Source organism: Melampsora larici-populina, assembly GCF_000204055.1.
Source record: "Melampsora larici-populina 98AG31 unplaced genomic scaffold MELLAscaffold_2, whole genome shotgun sequence".
NCBI classification, from domain to species: domain Eukaryota; kingdom Fungi; phylum Basidiomycota; class Pucciniomycetes; order Pucciniales; family Melampsoraceae; genus Melampsora; species Melampsora laricis-populina.
In genome coordinates, this window is record NW_006768766.1 from 3,417,343 (window position 1) to 3,438,395 (window position 21,053).

At 38.7% G+C, this 21,053-nt stretch overlaps 4 protein-coding genes across 4 annotated transcripts; 1 reads left to right on the forward strand and 3 right to left on the reverse strand.

The window, feature by feature from the left end:
* Window positions 1–4,566: 4,566 nt before the first annotated feature.
* On the reverse strand, window positions 4,567–6,538 carry MELLADRAFT_59307 (uncharacterized protein; the record flags this gene model as incomplete). The annotated part of the gene is made up of 6 exons (XM_007404507.1): window positions 4,567–4,808; window positions 4,915–5,532; window positions 5,673–5,744; window positions 5,827–6,150; window positions 6,228–6,318; window positions 6,458–6,538. The coding sequence occupies 6 exons, from the start codon at window positions 6,536–6,538 to the stop codon at window positions 4,567–4,569; spliced, it is 1,428 nt and encodes a 475-aa protein (XP_007404569.1).
* A 1,619-nt stretch (window positions 6,539–8,157) lies between these two features.
* On the forward strand, window positions 8,158–9,693 carry MELLADRAFT_59308 (uncharacterized protein; the record flags this gene model as incomplete). The annotated part of the gene is made up of 7 exons (XM_007404412.1): window positions 8,158–8,199; window positions 8,263–8,325; window positions 8,798–8,835; window positions 9,069–9,143; window positions 9,181–9,301; window positions 9,578–9,621; window positions 9,684–9,693. The coding sequence occupies 7 exons, from the start codon at window positions 8,158–8,160 to the stop codon at window positions 9,691–9,693; spliced, it is 393 nt and encodes a 130-aa protein (XP_007404474.1).
* A 3,994-nt stretch (window positions 9,694–13,687) lies between these two features.
* Window positions 13,688–14,330, reverse strand: MELLADRAFT_59309 (uncharacterized protein; the record flags this gene model as incomplete). Its single annotated transcript, XM_007404506.1, has 3 exons — window positions 13,688–13,896; window positions 13,945–14,007; window positions 14,090–14,330. The coding sequence occupies 3 exons, from the start codon at window positions 14,328–14,330 to the stop codon at window positions 13,688–13,690; spliced, it is 513 nt and encodes a 170-aa protein (XP_007404568.1).
* Window positions 14,331–18,007: 3,677 nt separating this feature from the next.
* Window positions 18,008–18,664, reverse strand: MELLADRAFT_59310 (uncharacterized protein; the record flags this gene model as incomplete). Its single annotated transcript, XM_007404505.1, has 3 exons — window positions 18,008–18,140; window positions 18,416–18,494; window positions 18,544–18,664. The coding sequence occupies 3 exons, from the start codon at window positions 18,662–18,664 to the stop codon at window positions 18,008–18,010; spliced, it is 333 nt and encodes a 110-aa protein (XP_007404567.1).
* Between the last annotated feature and the right edge of the window lie 2,389 nt (window positions 18,665–21,053).

Consider the following 21,053-nt stretch of genomic DNA (forward strand, 5'->3'; position numbering starts at 1 on the left):
CGCCACGGGCCCGGGCCTATCAGGGCGCCAGCCTGCCCTGGCGTTTTTGGTCCTATTTTAACAATACAGCCCAATACAGGCACTATCTGCATGGCCCAGGCTAGTACCAGCGACGCCCCGTGACCCCTCTCTTCTTTTTTTTTTTTTTTTTTTTTTTTCTGTCATAGCTGTGAGGGTTGGGTGCTCTCTTGAGTACTCAATGCTCACTAATGGGGCTAGTAGGATCTTATAATTTATGTAAATAAGTTTATATTGCAAATATAAAAGTATTTACAAGGGATTCAGAATAGAATTAGAGAGAGAGAGAGAGAGAGGGAAGGATAATGATAAAATATTATTTATAGAGAGTGAAGGATGGATCCTAGTCCTTCCTTTAATCTTCCAGTTGACAGATTAAAGAGTGATGTAGAGTTCACTATACTAGTTGTTCTATGGTCACTAACCTTGGGTTGTTTTTATGGTCACCAACCTTGGGTTATTCTATGGTCACCAACCTGGGTTGTTATATGGTCACCAACCTTGGGTTGTTATATGGTCACCAACCTATTAGAGTTCTACCTAGGGAAAGTAGAGGATCCTGAGAAAGGGATGAAGATTATTACTTGCTTTTAATCAGGGAACAGATTAAAGTAGTGAAGATATCACTAGTCTTATATGTATAAGACTCTTGATATTTACTTCAGTAGAACTTTGATTGTTCTTAAAAGTGGTGTGTAATAAAAGCTTGCGGGGAATCTCTGAAGGCTGAGAGAGGAGGGGTTTATATACTCTCCTCTCTAAACCTAACTGTAGTGATATTTGTTATTATCACTACATTGGTTTAGGGTTACTCTTTACTGTATGTCAATAATGATTACTAGTAATGCTTAATTACATATACATGCCATGTGTAACATGTACTATACGCTTTTAACTCTTGACACTGAGTTATGAGGTGTAAATGGTGTTTTATTACATGTTACATGTTGTTTTACGGGTTTGTGTATATGTAATAAAGGTTTTGATACATTGTATTACATGTTACATACAGTCTATGCTCAGTATGTGACATGTAATTGATTTTATACATGGTGTTTTTACTATTACAGGTTAGTTTTGGGTAGATGTATATGTACTCAGGGCTGACAATAGCCCTAATTACATATCATACATAACATGTATATGTAAACATCAAGAGTCTTACAAAGATAAGACTAGTGATAAACTTCTTACAACTTTAATCATCTTCCTGATTAAAAGTAAGTAATACATTCCTTCACATCCCTCTGGAACCTCTACGTCCCCCAAGTAGAAATCAAACTGGGTTGGTGACCTCTAACAGCCCCAGGTTAGTGACCTTAAGAAGAACTTTCAGGTTGGTGACCATAAGAACAACCAGTTTGGTGATCTCTATCTCACCCTTTAAATCTGTTAATTGAAGATTAAAGGAAGGTCTTGGATCCAACCTTCATCTCTTAATTATAACACTTGTTATTATTAGAATCTCCTTTTAAGGAGTCAACTAACTGTAGTCTGTCTGGATTTGTCCAAACAGACTGTAAGTCCCCCTTTCCTCCTTTTCTTTCCTTTCTTTATTTCATATTGTAATTACTACATATTTGAAATAAAGAATTGAAATTTCCTATCAAACCTACTATTTGCCCATTTATTGAGCTTAGAGCACTTCTAAAGAGCACCTTACCCTCACACCTGGGATCACCTTGATTTGATCAATTCCCCTCTGAACACCCTATTCCTTTCAAACCATAGCTCTGCTGAGGACAATTGGAAGGCTTCAACCCCCCTTGCCCTGCCAATTCCTTCCTCTACCGCCCATGTGTATCCTGTACCCTCTTACCTTGAACTCAACCCACCATCTCCCCATGCTGAGGCATCCCCATGTGAGCAAACACCAGCTCTGGACCCTTGTACCCAAGCCTTGAAACATAAACAGATCTTGCTTGAGAGAGTCAGAGGCCCCACCCTTGAGGAATCCCCCAATCTCACTCAATCCTTGAAGGGTAAAGGGAAGTAGGTCTCCCATAAGGCCTCATATCAATACTCCAACTGGTACCAGCTTGACAAGATCTTCAAAGCGCCCCAAGAAACATGGACCCAATACCTCAGAGCCTTGTCCCGGGCTTCCTTGTGAAGCCAAGCAAAAGGGTGAGCTTTCCAGGCTCAAGGTTCAGGTCACCACAGTTCTCAAAGCTCAGCCATGATTGAGCCCAACGCCCCAGCAACCACCTCCCTCTCCAATTATGCCATTAAACCCCCCTCTCTTGTCACCACCTTCATACACCGCGACTCTGGTCTCCAATACCCCAGCTAACACCTTATACAGCATCTCTACATGTACATATATCTTAGAAACATTTGTAACATGTAATAACATATGTATACAACACTAATTACATATATACGTACTCAAGAAATAATATGTAACATATAAGATTACATACAAAAACAATAGTAACATCTCATAACTCAGTATCAAGAGTTAAAAATGCTTATATTGCATAAAACACTTAATGATTACTGAACACAACATTAAGTGTAATTAATTATAAAAATAGTAAAAATAACAATTATAAACCTACTATTGTAACACTTGTGTATATCACAATATTAGGTTTAGAGAGCTGAATATATAAACCAAAACTCAGTTCATCCTCAGAGGAAAAACTAAGTTTATACATACCTATTTCTAAAGAACCATCAAGAGTTCCAATAGAATAAAAATCAAGAGTATTACAAATAGTAATACTAGTGATTCATTCTATACTACCTTGATTATTCCTGACTAGATCCAAGTAAGTTATACATTCCCCTTCTTGATCCTCCACTTCCCCTAAGTAGTTTCTATACTAGGTTGGTGACCTCCAAGATAATAACCAATAGGTTGGTGACCTCCAAGGTAATAACCAAACAGTTTGGTGACCTCTAAGAGATAACCATCCTGGTCTCATCCCTTACATAGTAGTAAATCAAAACTCTTCTTTAAGAGTCAACTAAATTTAGTCTACCAGGATTTGTCCCAGCAGACTCCTAGTTGTTTAAGTATTATCCACTCATCTCATCCTCATCTCATATTCCTCTTACCTTCCTATCATCCTCCCTTTCTCTTGTAACTAGTTATAATCTGAAATATAATAATATTCATTATACTTCACTACATATCTAGTCCCAATACCACCTTTTAGTGAGTGTAGCCTCCTTCTAAAGAGTCACTACCCTCACAAGTTCTTTCAAGACATGCACACTGGGCTTGATGTCTTTTGACTTTTCTTTGTGTGGTTCAACAAACTTTGATCAAACCCTCCCTGGACTTCATCAGAGACAATGGCCATGATGGGGTGACTTGCCACTATTTTGGAGTTGATCAAGTTGCATCAGTGCCCCTTGACACACTCTGACCCTGTGACTGCTCTGCTACCCCAATCTTCCCTTCCTGGACCTTCCAACCTGTTGGAGTCCATCATTCCTATCTTACCTCCAGTTTAGGCTATCCAGGTGTGTACCAGATGTGATGGCCATGCAACTGCATGTATGAAAGTACTGATCTGGGATACAACCAGTCAGAGTGATGAAGTCACATGTGTGTACACAGCATGGATCAGTAAATGATCATACATCAACAAAAGATCATAGCAGCATGCCACATGTCACGTACTCTAGCACATTGTCACAGATCATGGGGGGATGTTGATGTATGATCATGTAGAAGAGAGTTTGGCTCTAACCAGGTGTCCCCAGGCCCCAGACTAGGGTGATGGGCACCCAAGGGGTGGCTAGTCACAGGCATTTCTGATAGTATGCTTAGCACACACTGGGCTCATATCCTGTTAGAGTTACAGGTTAGCAAAGAAATCTAGTAGACCAGGATTTGAACCTTGGACCTCAGTGTTAGCTTGGACACATGCTAGACTGCCTTGGCCACTAGGCTATCCGGGCTAGTACCAGGTGCAACAGCCATGCAACTGTATGTACATGGTACTGATCTGTATTAAAGAGGTGCACACTGGTTCTGTGGTAGGATGACAGTATGCTACATAAAGTGTGGTTCAAATAGCTGCCTGCAGATCCGGTCATGGACAAGTGTAAAGCTAGTAGTTGGCATCTGAGGAGCAGTTGTTTGAAGCTGGCGGTCTTTCTGTACCCATCAGGATTCTGGGAGAGGCTCAAAGAGTAATAAATCAGAAACCTCAAGTGCTTTAGCTTACTGTTGGTCTTGCATGTTCATCTTTGTCTTATCTTTACTGTGTCTTTGTTGGATGAAAAATCTTCCTTGAATGAAAGTGCCCTTTCCGCTTTCATGACTTGCAAAAAAAACTGAATTGTGATATTCACAACAATCTTGTGATTGACTCATTGTAGTTTTATATGGTATTAACTGTATCTTAAGAATGAATGAGAAAGAAAAACTGGAGGTTAATTTGTAAAAAATCAAAATGAAAACTTCAGAGTTGGAAGAGTATGTATGCAAAGACTATATACAGTGAAATTTCATCAGTAAAGAGCAGTGAGAAAAGATATATACATTGAAGACAGGAGTTCAACAGTTTGACGAGCACAGGGAACATGAAATCAGATTTCTGAATTTGGGCAATTGTGAACATGTCCAACACAGCCTTGCACCTCTCGAACTTCATCAAATATCTTCAAAAAAATATGCGCAGTCTCTTTATACTTATATCCATCGCATGTGTTGCTTTTAAGCAGAATTTCAAGGGGTCCAAGCGCAGATGCCAAAATAGAATGTGTGGCAGAGAGCCTACACTCGCAGTTGGAGATGGATGGCATAGCTTCCTCTATCTTGCAGGTCAAGACTAATTCAAAGAGAGAAATTGGCCAATACAAATTATTGAAATGATAATCAAGACTAACATCAGTTATATAAACCATCAATGCTCAAGAACTAAAACACAAACCAACCTTTTTTTCCTCCATTCTCAGATCCTTCAAATTCCGCCGCTGAAGGCACATCACCCTCAAACATGTGATCATTTGGAGGAAGCAGAAGCTCTTGAGAAGCAGAATGTTGTAAGCTGAGAGGAGGTGATGAAGATCTAAATTTATCCCTTCTGATGCCCGCTCTGATAGAAGAGCTCTCTACGCCACGTGATCGAAGCTGTTTGACAATTCCAGGAGGAGAATTTTGGTGTCTATAACTGGGGTATGGGTGATACCTTATCATACCAGCTTCAAAAGCAGAGCTCTCAAGAGAGTGTGATTGAAGTTGATTAAAAACGCCCGATCCAGAATCTTGAAAACGACTGAGTGAGTAAAATCGACTATGTTGTTTGTCAGAAGCTCCAAAAGTGGTGTATTCTGAGCTGTGCCTTGATGATGATTGCAGTTGATCGTGGACTCCAGAAGCGATATGTAAGCTAGGAGTTGGTAGAGGAGATATGAATTTATGTTCTTTCTGGACATTCTCAACAGAAGATCTCTCTGAGCCATGAGTTCGAAATTGATCAGTGTCAATGTCCATGAGAACTTCTGCTCTGCCTCGGTTTTTGTGAGTGATGGGGCTGTCAGCGTGCCAGTGAGCTGGAGGAATGATTCCCAAAGTGTGAAAGGTACGGCCAAGACAGTAATACAAATCAGTTAAAATAAACTCAAGCATTGCATATTATAAAAGACGTATGCGTATTTGAAAGACAGGTCAAGAGATCAAGTATCAGACCTACATATCACATCAGCAGCATCCAATAGCATACTAATACCACTGGAAGTCAAAGCGGGCGACCAATTTGCTGTACCTACAGAACAAAAAGAACACACCAATCAGAGTTATATTCCAGAAGGCTCTACAAAAAGTGTACAGATCTTTTTCAAACGTACGTAGGAAACATGAAGGGTCAATCAAAGTGTTATTGTGATTGGTACCCAAAAATTCAAGCTCGCGGTTATTGGTTGAGCCAGGAGCAAGGAAGGGATCACCTGGTGTGGGAGCAAGCGGGCCGTCGTCTGATATTTCACTTGAGAAGCTACTTGGGTAAGAAAAATTGAACACATCGCTTTGGGTGGGTTCTGGTGTACGAAAAGGGTCACTGCAAGTCTGAGTTGACTTGGTTTGCAATGAAGGTGTTCGAAAGGTAACCGGGTCCATCGGGTGTGTTCCAAGCGTTTGCACGGTAGTTCCAAGGGTTGAGTCATTGCAAGCGGCTGTTGTTTGTTTGAAAAAAATGAAGTCAGCTTCAAAGATAAGTAACTTGTCCAAAAGCTGTGATGAGAAAGCCTACCAAACCAGTCTCTTGCGTTTGTAATGTGGTACTTCAAGTAAGCAATTGAGCGCCTTACTACCATCATTACAAGTGCTACAGTGTCAAACAACTGTTAGGCTTTGAAAGATATCAGAGAAGCTAACACAAGTTGATTCACAAAAGAAATTGAGGATTTAGTCAGAAGGGGTTTATTGATATGAGAAATTTAAAAGTTGAGGATGCAGTAGACAAGAGGTTTCTGGGCATACCAAAAGTACGTATATGTACCCAGCGCAGTTGTCAGGTGCTTGATTTTTGGTACCAGACATCAAGAACTCCGCCTTTCTCATTTTTGGAACATCAGAGGAAAGCTTCCGCGGTGAAATTATAAGACCAAAAGGGGGGCCTACGGACCTTTATCCCCTTATGGGGTTGCCGTGGTGCTATTGCCATCAGTCGGACAACAAAACAATCTTGATTGGAGGGTTTTTTGAACTATATTGACAAGTCTTTGTCCTTCAAGACGCCACTAGGTGGAGCGATTCTCATTCAACGCTTTTTGTCGCATCTTATCTCTTTTCAAAACTAATTGTATCTGATCATTTGAAAAAGACCTTCCTTCAAATAACTTGGTGCACACCGAAAGGAAGACTTCAGCTGGCAACAAAAATGGGAAGCAAACAGACTATAAGAAGATCTTATTTTCACTCATGATAATTCCAATGAGAAAGAAGAAGATGGTGAGCTACTTCCTTTCACAATTGGATCTTGATACTTGATCAAAGGGTTGCTTGCTTTAATCTCACCGCGGAACGCTGTATCCTTCGACTGGTAGTTGAGTCGAGGCTGTCAAGGGGGTACAGAAATCGAATAACCTCTCAACAGGTACCAACAGAGGACACCTGTAAACTTCCCTCTGAATCACCCCCACCGAAGATTTGTTTTTGAATTTCACTACCCGAAACTAGCAAAATCCCGCTCAACAAACCCGATACCTGGAATGGTCGAGGTAGGCGGCAGGCCAGTCCATCGGTGCACACCAAACCACCCCTTTGGGGCACTTCACTCGACTTAATAACTTTACAATTTTCTTCATTTTTCATTCTACATACAATAATCACATCTCATCCATTTCTTTCTCTTACTCACCACCCAACATGACACGCAAGAAGAAAGCAGATACGCACATGCTTGTCTCACTGGGATCAACACCTAAGCAGAGTCAAAGAGCTTAGAGAGGTTACCTCACCAAGGAAGATTCCTACGATTCCCCAATCAATATCTGACGCTTTTGGGATCAGTACTAGTGATGAACTCAACCATCAGCCTCTTGACAATGAAGATTTAGTTGATAATCCCGATCTAGCTCATTTTATGCCTCGTCTTGATGAATCAGAAGCAAATGAATCAACAATACCTACTGTTGCTTAACAATTTTCTCAAGACAGCTGAGACTAGTGGAATGATACATTGCGAGCTCAACTCATTTCCCGAAGACAGCTTTCTCAATCCCGCTTTTACAATTTCATCATCAACTTTGGAACGAGACTGTTGTATCAAGCACAGGATATGTAAATGCTTTGTGTAAATTCCTTATATCACGAATCAATCAAAGCAATACCAACACAAAACCCAAAAGTACTCCAGTCCGGTCTCTCATTCACAATTGAGATTTAAGAAAGTAATTTTCACATTCAGTCAATACTGATCGATCAATGATTCTCTGTACTAAGCGGATATATACAGAAGGCCTGAAGCTCTCTCTTGCTCAGCTTCTGGCAGACCGTTGTGCGTGTTGTTTTGGTCCAGCCATCAATGAAAAGAAGATTTACTTCAAGAGCCAGATGTTATAATTGCCTTAGATGGCAATTTTCAACATTGTCACTATACACAATCTAGCAAGGATAATCTGACCGAAGATGAATATCCTGATATCTTTGTCAAGCCCTCGTGTATGAAGAAGAATGAAATGATTCAGAATTCGACTGAAACTCGAGTGAAAGATATGAAGGTAAGTCTTTGAATTGATTTCATCAAGTCCAATTGAGCTATTGCTGATTTGAAACACCTCCAGACTCCGTGTGCTGACTCTCACACTGCAGCAAACAACGTCAGAAACTCCCAAAACTGGCGAAAAGTGAGTAGATTTTCTCAATCTCTTATCAGCTCCTTTGATATCTGTCTCATCTTTTGAATCCTCAAAAACAGGCTGCATTACCCGTTAAGCATCCTGGAGAACTTCTTGATAGATATACCCAACATCTAGGTCTGAGTACTGTACGATATTGGATGTCAATTGGAAGTACACATCAAAAAGGCAAGTGCAGTATACTATTCTACCTATTGATTTGACATCGATTTTTAATTGTTTTGTACAATCAGCAAAATTTTCTTGAGAACCTCAGCAAACAAATCAGTTTTGGCACATCTGTATTTCACGCCTACATGCACAACTGGGCATGTCAAGTGATGTACAATCCCCGCTTCAACGCCTTTTGGGTATTATACGATGGTCAGGGACTCAAAAGGTTTTGGTCTTTCCTGTCCGTATTGGTGGCTCTGAATCGTATCTCAACGCGCCTTCATCGACTGCTGAACATCAATTTGAGGACGAGTTTCTATGTCGAGATAACATTAATGTCAACAGGTATGTCGGAGTGATTGAAATGAAAGTGTCTAGTGATGATTAATTCTTATCCTACTCATCATAGCCATATGGCTTTTACGTAGACTACGGAACGCTCAAACAGTCTCTCATCAAGCTAGAACTGCACTTACAAACTTGTCACACACAAGAAGTTTGCTGTTTCCTACCATCAGCTACACTGATGACTTTCTACATCAACAATGATTTTTGGAGCGCAATTCTCAAAAGAACAGGCGTCATGTAAAGGAAGAACAAAAATTGGAACTGGGTCAACTGCTATACTATGAGGAGATGGCGAAAAATGAATGGTATGTTTTCCTATTACTTGTCTGGTACTATCCACAGCACAAGGCTAATTTTGATTTGGTTGAACAAGGATAGTCTGGATAAACACAGTACTCACAAAAAAAAGATCAAAAAACAGCGTGCAAAGATTGGTTCTGAAGCTGTTCTCAATGATTTGAATGTAAGCTGATTGTTTCTCTCTCTCATTGAATGAATCATCACCAACCTCACATCATACCTTGGTAGCTCCCGAACAAGACCAAATATTAAAAATTTGGTATGCTAAACAAGAGGTTTGTGATCAATTCATAGCAATTTGCGAACAAAAACGCCCATTGGATCTAAGTCGACAGGATGGAAAGCATTCAAGTATTGGTAACACAATTTCTTTATTTCTTTGATCTTAAATACCAAGTCAAAGTGGTCTTTTTTAATATACATTTCCCTCTATTTACAGGTCATAACAACAAAACACCTTGATGCTAACACACAGTATGAAATGTGTGTCAGTTACCTCAGTATAAAGATGTAAATAATACAAGTTGTTAGCTGTATAAATGTAGATATATTTAAATACAAGCTGTTGAGAAAGTGGGATTTGAGTCTGGGGGAAATGATAATATAATACAATATGTGATGTATCTTACTTTCTCACACGTGAACCCCAAAGGGTATCTACTGAGGATTGGTGCTATAAGATAATAAAAATGAGAAAGTTTGATCTGGTGAGTCAAAAATCTCTAAAGCCATAACATTCGGTGGATACAATTGGCTACGGGTTTAGAGAATTTAAGCCTTTTCAATTTTATGGATTCCCTAGAAATCACATGTATGGGTTTGCATAAAAACCCTCTTAAACCGTAAGTGTTATGTGGTTAGAGGGATAATGTGCTCAGCTCAATTCTTGGATGGGATATTAATTATAGCATTGCGCATCTAATGATACAACTGATCATCTCTATCCCTGTGCTTACAAGTTGTAGTGAATTGAAGAAGTGACCAAAGTCAACAAAATTGAAAACAGGGGATACAATGTTTTGACATGGAATGTTTTAATACCACTGGAGGTAGATGGTTGATCAAGTTGAGAATGGGTGCATTGGGATGAGTGATTGATTCCAAAGGAAGTATCTTGAGATAGTCTTGAATATATAATACAATATGTGATGCATCTTACTTTCTCATACGTGAACCCCAAAGGGAACCTGGCCTGAGTATTGGTGCTATAAGATATTGAAAATAAAAAAGGTTTGATCTTGTACAGTCAAAACTCTCTAAAGCCATAACATTTGGTGAGTGCAATTGGCTATGGGTTTAGAGAATTTCACCCCTTTTTATGGATTCCCAAGAAACCCCTCTAAATCCATACATTTATGTGTTTGCATAAAAACCCTCTTAAACCATAAGTGCTATGGGGTTAGAGGGATAATGTGCTCAGCTCAATTCTGGGATGGGATATCAATCATAGCATTGCACATCTAATCATACAATTGATCATATCTATACGTGTGCTTACAAGTTGTAATGAATTGAAGAAGTGACCAAAGTCAACAAAATTGAAAACATGGGATATAGTTTTTTGAGATGGAATATTTTGATACCACTGGAGGTAGATGGTTGATCAAGTTGAGAATGGGTGGATTGGGATAAGTGATTGATTCCAAAGGAAGTATGTTGAGATAGTCTTGAATATATAATACAATATGTGATGTATCTTACTCTCTATCCTATGAACCCCAAAGGGTACCTGGCCTGAGTATTGGTGCTATAAGATATTAACAATGAGAAAGTTTGATCTTGTATGTAGTGTCAAAAATTTTCCACATGTTTTAAGTGGGAATTGAGAAGGAGCTGATCTGAGTGGAGCAGTTCTCACATGTAGAAGTATTGAACTATTTTATTGATTTGTATGTACAACTTCAAATCTGAACTGTGGGTGTGCTGGACAGGGAAGACATATGATGGAAGCTGGCTCATTTTGTGCGCTAACATATGGGGTTTAAGAATTTAGCATCATAATAGGGCGGTTCAAGTCAATAGTTGCGATCCACCTGTTTGCAGAGTCGCGATCAGTCTTTTTAGGGTTGTCCGATCCTTAAAATTCCTGATCGCGACTCTGCGAACGCACTTATAATTAGGTTTTATGGCTTTACCTTTTCAGGTACACCGTCTGCGAATGCGCCTTTTTTTCCTTGCTTTTTTAATTGTCTCTTGTTTTTGTCAGGAATTTTTTTTTTTCATCAATTTGTTTTAATGAAAATACGCGTTTGACGCACCACGAGTGGAACACCGAAAAAAAAACCAAAGAAAAAAAAGGTTTTTTTTGGTCCTTCGCACCGGATTTTTTTACGATGCCACGCCAGAGAATTATAAATTTTAAGACAACTAAGCAGATCGCAAAATGGTGAACCACCTCTAAAGGTGGTTCACCAACTTTAAATTTTACTTAAAATTTAAAGCCCCCGAACTAAATGTAAAACTTAAAAAAGGGCTGTAAAAGGGCTACTTGAACCGCCATAATAGATCTATCACATGTGTGGTCACATCTGAACCCTCATATGTCTTCCCTGTCAAGCACACCCACCATTCAGCTTTGAAATTGTACATATCAGTTAATAAAATAGTTCAATGAAGTTTGTGAGATATCAGAGTTATGCATAGAATCTCATCAATAATACCTTAAATTTTTGTACTTCTACCTCCAAGACTCAATTTCTTACATATTAGCTTGAGAACTGCACCACTCAGTTGCATGTTGGGTTTCCAATCTGAATAAAATCCAACTATCAAAAATACTTCAAAGATTCACTCAGAGAACCTTGATCCTCTTGATATATCATCAGATTTCTCCATTCAGCATGCAAAGTGGGACTGCTAACAATCTATCTCTGACATGTTTCCAGGAGGTCATTATACACTACAAAAGTTTTCCATTTTTCCAAGGCAATCAAAAAAAAATAAAAATATAGGTGACAAAATTTGATTCCAGAAATCTCATTGCTCATTCTCAAAGCAAAATTATTCCCCTAGGAAAAATGGAAAATCTTTGCAGTGTAATTATCATGTAACAGTATATGGGTCCAAATTGACAGACTCATTATTGAATGATGGATGCCACTTTGTATGCCTGGTACATAAAGTATCAGATTTTCTTCAATATATTAACACCACTAACCTCCTTGGGGTCCACCAAGACTCTTGGTAACACCAGAGGACACAGTCATGTGGTGTTTTTGGAGTCAATTTCCATTGCATTTGGAACATGACTCTCCAGGAAATTACGATTGATTGAATCTTTACCTTACCAGACATCTAAAACTTTATTGCATTTTTTAGGCTTTCATAAATTGTTGTAAGCAGATTTGGAACACAGACAATCACATTCAGTTTTGCTGAACCAGGGCCTGGTGAGTGAAATAGGTCTAAACTCGTGTATCAGCTCAAAATATCAGAGATTCTACTCAAATTTTATTTCAAATTTTTGCGTCATTTGACTTAAATGTGTTCAACCTAAACCTAAACGTACTAAACGTGCCACACCAGGCCACACCTTGACCACCGTGGAGTAAAGTACATTGGTGAAAACTTTGAACATCTCAAACCTTGTATGGATCTTATTTTTTTTTTCTTAATCATACAATTCATCTTGATCGTATTATTGAATTATATAACCCGTCAAAATTTTCAATTGGTTCATCTTTACTTCAGGTCTCTACAGTTTCGGTATCACAGCCTTTTACCGCTACATCGCAGGGTCTTGCAACAACCTCAAGGGAATGATCAAGATTCATTATTTACTTATCTCGACTTGGAACTCAAGTCTGAGCATTCTTGCTTGAATTTGTCACATGCAAAGGCACCCGTTTCGAAGAAAATGTCACTCATGACCATCATCAGCTAGAGATTTATGTAACATAACTCGTTGAGAACGTTCTTTGACCTTCAAAGGTACATGCTTTGTTGTCTCTCGAAACAATTTCAATTGAGCAGCCATTTTTAAGTGCTTTCTCACTGGTAACACCGTCTTTACAAAGACACTCGCTGCCGATTCTCAATTCTGACTCAAATCGGTCTCTTAAGCAAATTTCAAACCGATTGTGTTTTGCCTTGCCATGGTTCAAGTCTGAAACAACTCTAGTTTTTCTTTCATTCTCCTTCAAGATGTATTGAATCTTTGACATAATATCCAAATGATTGTTTTCTTTGGTTCTATTTTCATTTAGATTCGAAGACACGGGTGAAGATAATGAATAGTATTGCAAAGTTATCGAGTAATAAATTTATTGAGTTATCGAGTAATAAGTTTACAAAGTTACTGAGTAAAAAATTTAGAAAGTTATCAAGTCAAATGAAGTGCCCAAAGGGATGGTTTTGTGTGCACCAATGGACTTTAGCCCTACCTCGACCTTTCTAGGTATCGGATTTGTTGAGCGGGATTTTGCTAGTTTCGGGTAATGAAATTCAAAGAAAAATCTTCGGTGGGGGTGATTCAGAGGGAAGTTTACAGGTGTCCTCTGTTGGCACCTGTTGAGAGGGTATTCGATTTCAGTGTACCCCCTTGACTCGACTACCAGTCGAAGGATACAGCGTCCCGCGGCGCGAGTGGATCTGGCGATTCACTTTTTAGTTTGAATCTGACTGCAGGCTGAGGGGTCTTGAAGGGGTCAGGTTGAGGCGGATTAGGATCAAAACCAGATTGTTTTGTCAGAGGGGAGAGAGCTCTTAAGATGTTTATGTGTATGTTTTTGGCTTCCAAATGCTTGAAAGGAAGATAGACTGGCACATTGAGATACAAACTACGATTTGATGGATGTAGATACACACCGCAATACTTAAGAATGGTTGATGAATTGAACAGTAGAGCAGAGACAGTACAGAAGTTCAGGACTATAATTTGTAGTACTACTCATTTCATTGAAGATACATTATCCATCAGTGTTAGTTTGAGCTGTCGCGTTGTCACTGGGACCAGCACGGTGATTAGTATGATCATACTCGGAGTCATAATCATATTCCTCCTGAAGATTGATACTCCCAGGATCAGCACCTCCAACAATCTTACGTAACACTCTCCTATGTACCTTGAGCAGGGAGTAAGCGATGTCTAGTTCGTGCTTCAGATCAATGGTCTCGACTTCTAAAGCTTCAACGCGGGACTTAAGTCTGTTGATATCTTTCTTTGCTCTGTCCAGGTGATATGAACTCTCCATCGTGTCTATTGAAAGATGAAGGGGAAATAATCAGGCTCTGGGTTGGTCATATGGAGGAGATAAGAAGAATGCGTACTTCTTTCTTGGTCGTGTAAAGATTGGTCGACTCCTTCGGTAAAATTCTCAACCACAATTTCCAGACGTGAAAGTCGTTCTTCCAAGGTTCAAAATATGAGAACAAACAGAGGATCAGGAATGTATCCAATGGACAAAAACAGTTTGTGGAGTACCTTGAACGGTGGACATGCCTATAAAGATGTTGAAATCAGAGCTTGTGCAATAAACTGTGACTATCGGATCAACAATCGAGGTATCAGCCAAATAAAAACTATGAGATAAACCAACAACTTACGGTGAGATAATCCAATCAAATTATAATTGAGGGATTAATGCTTATTGAGAAGGGACGAAAGTGAGTTGAAGATGAATCAAATAAACAAGATCTTTTTGGAGAGAATGTGGCGAAATAATCCCAATCACTTGTGAAAAGAGGGGATTTTGATAAATTTAGCATAGTCCCTTGCTCTCCTCACAAGCTCGATTGTTCAGGATTTTGAAGACAATGGCGTGTAACTATACTTACGATATCTCTATGTATTGTCTGACCCCATCTTTACACACGGGAATTTGAAAGAAAAGGAGATGAGTTCAAAGACAATGAAGCTGGATTTCTTTGGCCTTGAAAGACACAAAACTTGATTGAAGAAAAAAAAACTCACCAAATTGATTACGAGGTTGAATACCTTCTGTCAGGAAGGAAATCCTTGAAATCCATTCAATCTTGTTCCCCTTTGAGCCATGAATGAAGATTCTCTGATCAGAATCTTTTATCCTTTGCTCTCCCTACCTGGTGATAGACATTTGGTTTGCCGCGGGGCTTGGGTAATCTCTGGGAGTCATGAATGAAGATTCTCTGATCTGAAACACTCTTTGCAAAACTTGTTGAGTTTCAATCACAACCCAGGTCCTTTATCTTCAATCCCAATCCGTGTTGTTAGTACTTATGATGTAAATGAATAAAGGCATTTTGTTGATTGAAGAAAGTCGCCGGATTGCAACAGACTCTTCCATCCTTTGCTCTTCTTACCTGGTCACAGCCTATTTTCTTGCCGCGGTGCGTGGTTCACCTCGATCTCCCTTTTTTGTTATACTCATACATTCATGCGTGTAGTTTTATTCATGGGTAAAGTGCCCCTCCATTTCTATATAAATGTCCTCTGAGCTCAACATTCAATTCTACCATCTTGTTGACCAAGCCGTTACTTTCACTAGATTTTAGTCTTGTTTCATTATCACCTTACCGCTCAGTTTTCCTTTTCTCGACTTTTCCGCCAACTGCTTGTTTGATTTCACATCTACCAGCTTGTTGATCAAGCCTTCAATTTTGCTACGTTTGAGTGTTGCTTTCTTGTCACCCTACTGCTCAGTTTCTCATTTCTCACTCCATCAACTACTTGTTTAATTTCAATTCTGCTATCTTGTTGATCAAGGCTTCAATTTTACTACATTTCAGTGTTACTTTCTTGTCACCCTACTCCCCAGTTTTGATCATCTAAAGGACAAGTCCAGGCTTTCAACGGTCAGTACTAGAGTATCACTACTAAGTCTACTTCAACTTTTGTTGGAACTTAATGAATTATTGGCTGATTTGGATTGAAAATCACAGTGTACATCATTTGTCTTTTGTATTACTCACTAAAGGACAAGTCAAGGCTTTCAACGGTCAGTAAAGAGTATCACGACTTTCTATACTTCAACGTTTGTTGGAACTGAATGAATTGTTGGTCAATTTCGATTGAAAACCATAGTGTACAGCAACTCTGAAGTACTTTCAATTGGCGATCTATTCACTCGTCTTGATAGTACCATATTGTTAGGACCGCTTCGCACATATCATATCCTTGTCATGTCTCTTCGACTACGTATGAACACCACTACAATCACTCTGCGGCCTAGACGAAAAGTTGCTCGCAGACATGTCAACTCTGTGAATCCACAAAGGAACAGTTCAGCAAACCCGCGAAGGGGTGTCCGAAGAAATATCCAACAGCCTCTGACGGACAGGGCACCACTACCATCAGTAAACAATGATCCCAACTTTTGGAAAAAGATAGATAACTTGCCTTCAAATCTTCGTATCTATCTCAAGCCTGACTTCAACATCCCATCACTCACGTCTTACAACCTCCGACAACTCATCTGGCACTTTCAACCAGACAAACAAATTGTATGACGGACTCGGAAAGCAAAACTACTTGATATGTTTGAAGCACATGTGGCGCAACCTTATGGGGCGTATTATGGCATTTGATATTCTGTGAAGCTCTCTATCTCTTTTCTTTTGCCTAGTAGTATGTATCATTTCATCTTGTTGTTCATTACTCTTCTCTTGTACATAGTCTCATTCACAGTGCTTATATGGTTTAAATGTTTTCTGTCTATCAATCAAAGATTACAGGTTATATGATCATGTATTTTACAATGCAACACCTGTGCCTCTAGCTGAGAACCAGCAACAGAAGTCTTCACGCTTCTCTTTTGCTTTGTATCTAGATCAATTCCAAACATCAAATTCTAATACCCTGTGAGCTAAAATTCTTGACCACAACAATCGGAATTTGAATATACCTTACCATGTATCAAATAACCAAAACCTTTGCAAAAATTCATCACGAATTGATGATCTTTAATCTCAGTCTTCATGTAAAAAAAGTTTAGAAAAAGTTGATTCTAACAACTTGATCTGTAGTGATCTGAAGACTGAATCAGTGGTTGAAAATATGTCAAAGGTTATGTATGTAGGTCTCACTTTACAAATCTTCAGGTGAATCTGAGTATTGCAAGCAACAGGCTATATTATCCCACTGTATACTAGGAAGCTGTTAAGCACGTTTCAGTCTACTGACTTTTTTAACATCCTCTTTCCTAAAACCCAGCAAAAATGTTTTGTTTTGAATTCAAAAAGGATATTTACACAAATTCAATAGATCTTAGTGTACCATCAAAGTGATTCTAAAGAATCAAAAGAGGTCAATCAATTCAACAAAATATGATATCATTTCTATGTTTTGAACATAACTGGATTCACGAAAAGTCAAACTAGGTATATATAAAGACAGAAATAAATTCAAATTCAAATTCAATCCAATCCAAAACTTCAAACCAAATCCTTCAGCATTACATCTTTGATATTTCTTACGATTCAATCAATTTCTGTACCTACTAGATTCCCAACCATTGAACAATTTCCTCCAAACCTCTTTCCCAAGCTCAATATCAATTCCATCCAAAACTCCAAGATCATCTTGACGAATTCCACCAAAACTGTAAATCTTCGAACATCTTACAATTTTTCCCATTGGTTAATAAAATAAATAATACATTCTTCAAATTACTTTTGATTTGATTTGTAATTGTTATACCAAAAAATCCAATAGAAAGTTCAATAAATTCATTTAAATAAAATGAGAATGTTTTGAAAGAGCTGGAATTAATGAAATGCTTTGAGGTCTTACACTTTCATCTAAACTTTCTTCTTGACTTTCTAACTTGTTCTTCTTTTTCTTATTAATCAAAGTAGTTTCAATTCCTGATGCAATTACTAATCTATTATATACCAAGACGTTTTTTGAATGACATCCAATTTCATTCCAATCAGATTGATAAATAGATTCAATTCAAGACCAAGATGGCATTTGAAATTTAGCTTCTCTAACCAATCTTGAACTAGGTCTTAAAATTTTACATCTTTCTTCATTTCTTTGTTCCTCAACCAGATGAATTGGTTGACGAATCGGTTGACGAATCGGTCTTAAAAGTCCAAGTAAAATTCATATTAAAAGATGAAAAACTTGTCAGATATGTCCTCTTCTATGTCAACAAAGTTGTGAAATTATTGCAATTAAACCTTGATAGACCTCTTGACTAAATTGGTTGGATTTTTCATTTGAAGTCAGTTTGGGGTTTGATTGCGTTCTTCATTTAGGCTTGGTAAGCAAGCAATTGAAGGAGAAGTTCGAGTATGAGAGCTATATCTTGACGCCCAATGAATTTGATCTGCAGTGATATCCAAAATCGTCTCACACCTTTGCAAAACTCCAAAGACCGGATGCTGAAATTTTTGAATGAAAAATGAAAGATAAGTTTGAGATACTTTACCAAGCCCTACAAGAATTTCAATTCAAGTTAAGCAAAAATTTTGATGAAAACTTACCTTCTGGTGCGTTGAGTGTCAAGATGGATGCAATTTCTGATGTGGCCTTGAATTGTTTGGCCGAATCAGCGATTTGTACAAACAATTCAAGTGATATTGAGATTCGATAACAATTGATCATATTCTTCTAAAAGTGCAGCTGATGTTTCTCCATACTCTTCAACAGATACCATGCAACAAACTGAACTATATTGATGTTGCAATTCCCGAGTTTGTTGAGTGTCATCACCTTTGGTATAACTAGACAAGAAATATATATCACAGGTAAAGTCTGGAAGACTCTGATGAGTGTATTATGAGCGCCAGAAACAGGTCGAGTGACTTGACTTCTTTGCATGGTGATCATCTCTTCAACAACTTTTAGGATGAGTGATTGATTTGGAGAATTGATGGATGGTACTAGAGTTTGACACTCAGTGGTAGAAAAGGTTTTGGAAAGGGAGATCGCCTTCCTGATAGGAATTTTATACATTTGAACATTGTCTGAAGTGAATATAGGAAGAGTCTCAGATACACGTATACATACAATGAGCATATTAGGATAGAACCTCACCTTGAAGCCCAATTGAACCGAGTATACGAACCAATCGAAAGTGCGAGCTGCATATCTTGAGTTGAAAAGGATTTAAAGTTGAAGTCATCCTCGGAACTGATTCTACTACCTCACCGGTGCTCTGAACAAGTGCTTTGACAAACTTCTACCGAGCCTTGTAAACTTGATGATCTGAAATGCCACATTTTGGAGCAGAAGAACTGATCGAGTTGATGATTGAATCTATAGCCTTGATCACCAGTCCCTTACTTTTCACATTTGAAAGGCCTTGATCCACATGAGATGAAGTCTTTGCTATAGGAGAGAAAATAACCTACGACATATCTTCCCAAGCTTGGGGAGACTTCAACTTCAGGCTACTCATAGAGCGGAAGATGAAAGAAATCACTTGTTTCATGTAGATCTCTGATAATTCGTAAACCACATCATTTTGATCATCTGATTCCTTGATTTTATCGATAGTAAGAGTGTCGCAAGAAAGATAACTTTACTCATTAAGGATTCATCTATAGCAGTTTCTGTCGCAGAAATCAGAGATGTAATATATCCGAATCAAATTTTTGGATGACTTTTTCTTTGAAGGACCAGTATATATTGATGATATTTGCAAACTCTAATCTAGACGTTTCTGTAGATATTCAATTCTAATGGACTTTGAAAGGCAATCCAATGTAAGTTTGGCTAGGATCACGAATAATCCAATAGATTTCAAGAGTAATTTTTTGGATGCATCTCTAGATGGCGGTGTGCTAGGATCATAAGATGATGATATTTGTCACAGAAGATCTAATTTGGTTTGCAATAATGAAGTACACACGCGGTCTAGTTCATGGAGAGAGGACGAGTTGACTAACGCTACGTTGGCTTGTCTGAAAGCAATTATGCCATGCTTGAGAATTGTGTTTGATTTGTTTCGTCGACAGCTTGAGTCAGTTGAAACGGAGGGCATATCAGGATTATTCTGGAAAACCTCTGCAGCTTTTCAGTGGTAGCAATATTGGAAAAATGGGCGAGCTGAATCATGCTAAAACTGTGCCAAATTGCACATAGTATCTGACTATATGTCAAGGATTCAAATGCACCATTCCAAATGGTGTCCATATCCTCGTGAGTTTAAAATCCAGAGAATGACATCTTAAGCCAGCGAGGCTAAATCATCCGGAGTACCATCAGAGGTAACACAAGAAGATATCTGCAACAATGTAGCCTGAGCCTGGATGACCATTTCAATCACTTGACCAACCATGTATGATTGGAGGGAAGAAGACTGACAATCTGTACCACGAGAGCTAGATTCAATCTGCAGTTTTCATTCACAGCCTTGAACAAAATTTTGAGCCACCCAATACGAATAGGAGTAAAGTTGATGGTTGAATCTCTGAAACAGAATTGAGGATTTCAAACATAGTAGCTGTGACGGTTTGTCATCCTGGTGTGTCAAGGAGTCTATCTGAAGATCTGGCGCACTTGTTATTTTTGGATTCAAGACACAGATCTGAGATCATTTCCGTGAGCTTACGTAAAGTCTCATCCAAGGCCACCTTCAACTGTGGATCTTGGGTATGAAGTTAGGAGCGAGCTGTTGTGGTGGCAAGGACAATACAAAGTGACTGTAAGTAGCACATTTAGCCACATCTACCTCTGACGAGCAACTTGTATCATTCTTTGAACTTTTGATAGACATGGGTGAGCCAGCGGGTTCAGCAGATCATTTTTATTTCTTAGATGATCTTTCATCATCAGACCCACAAAGCGGAAAGATGGAACGATAGGTATTGAGAAGTCAATCGCTTGCAGTGACATGTGCCAGATTCAATTGAGCCGGTGAGACATATAATAAAATTTGTCTTGTAGTTTTTGAATAGTGGCGTGGTCGCTAGTTCAACACGATATTCATGAAATGCTTGTAAATAGTCCCGAGTGATGATCAATCACAGTCGTAATTCGAATACATCTT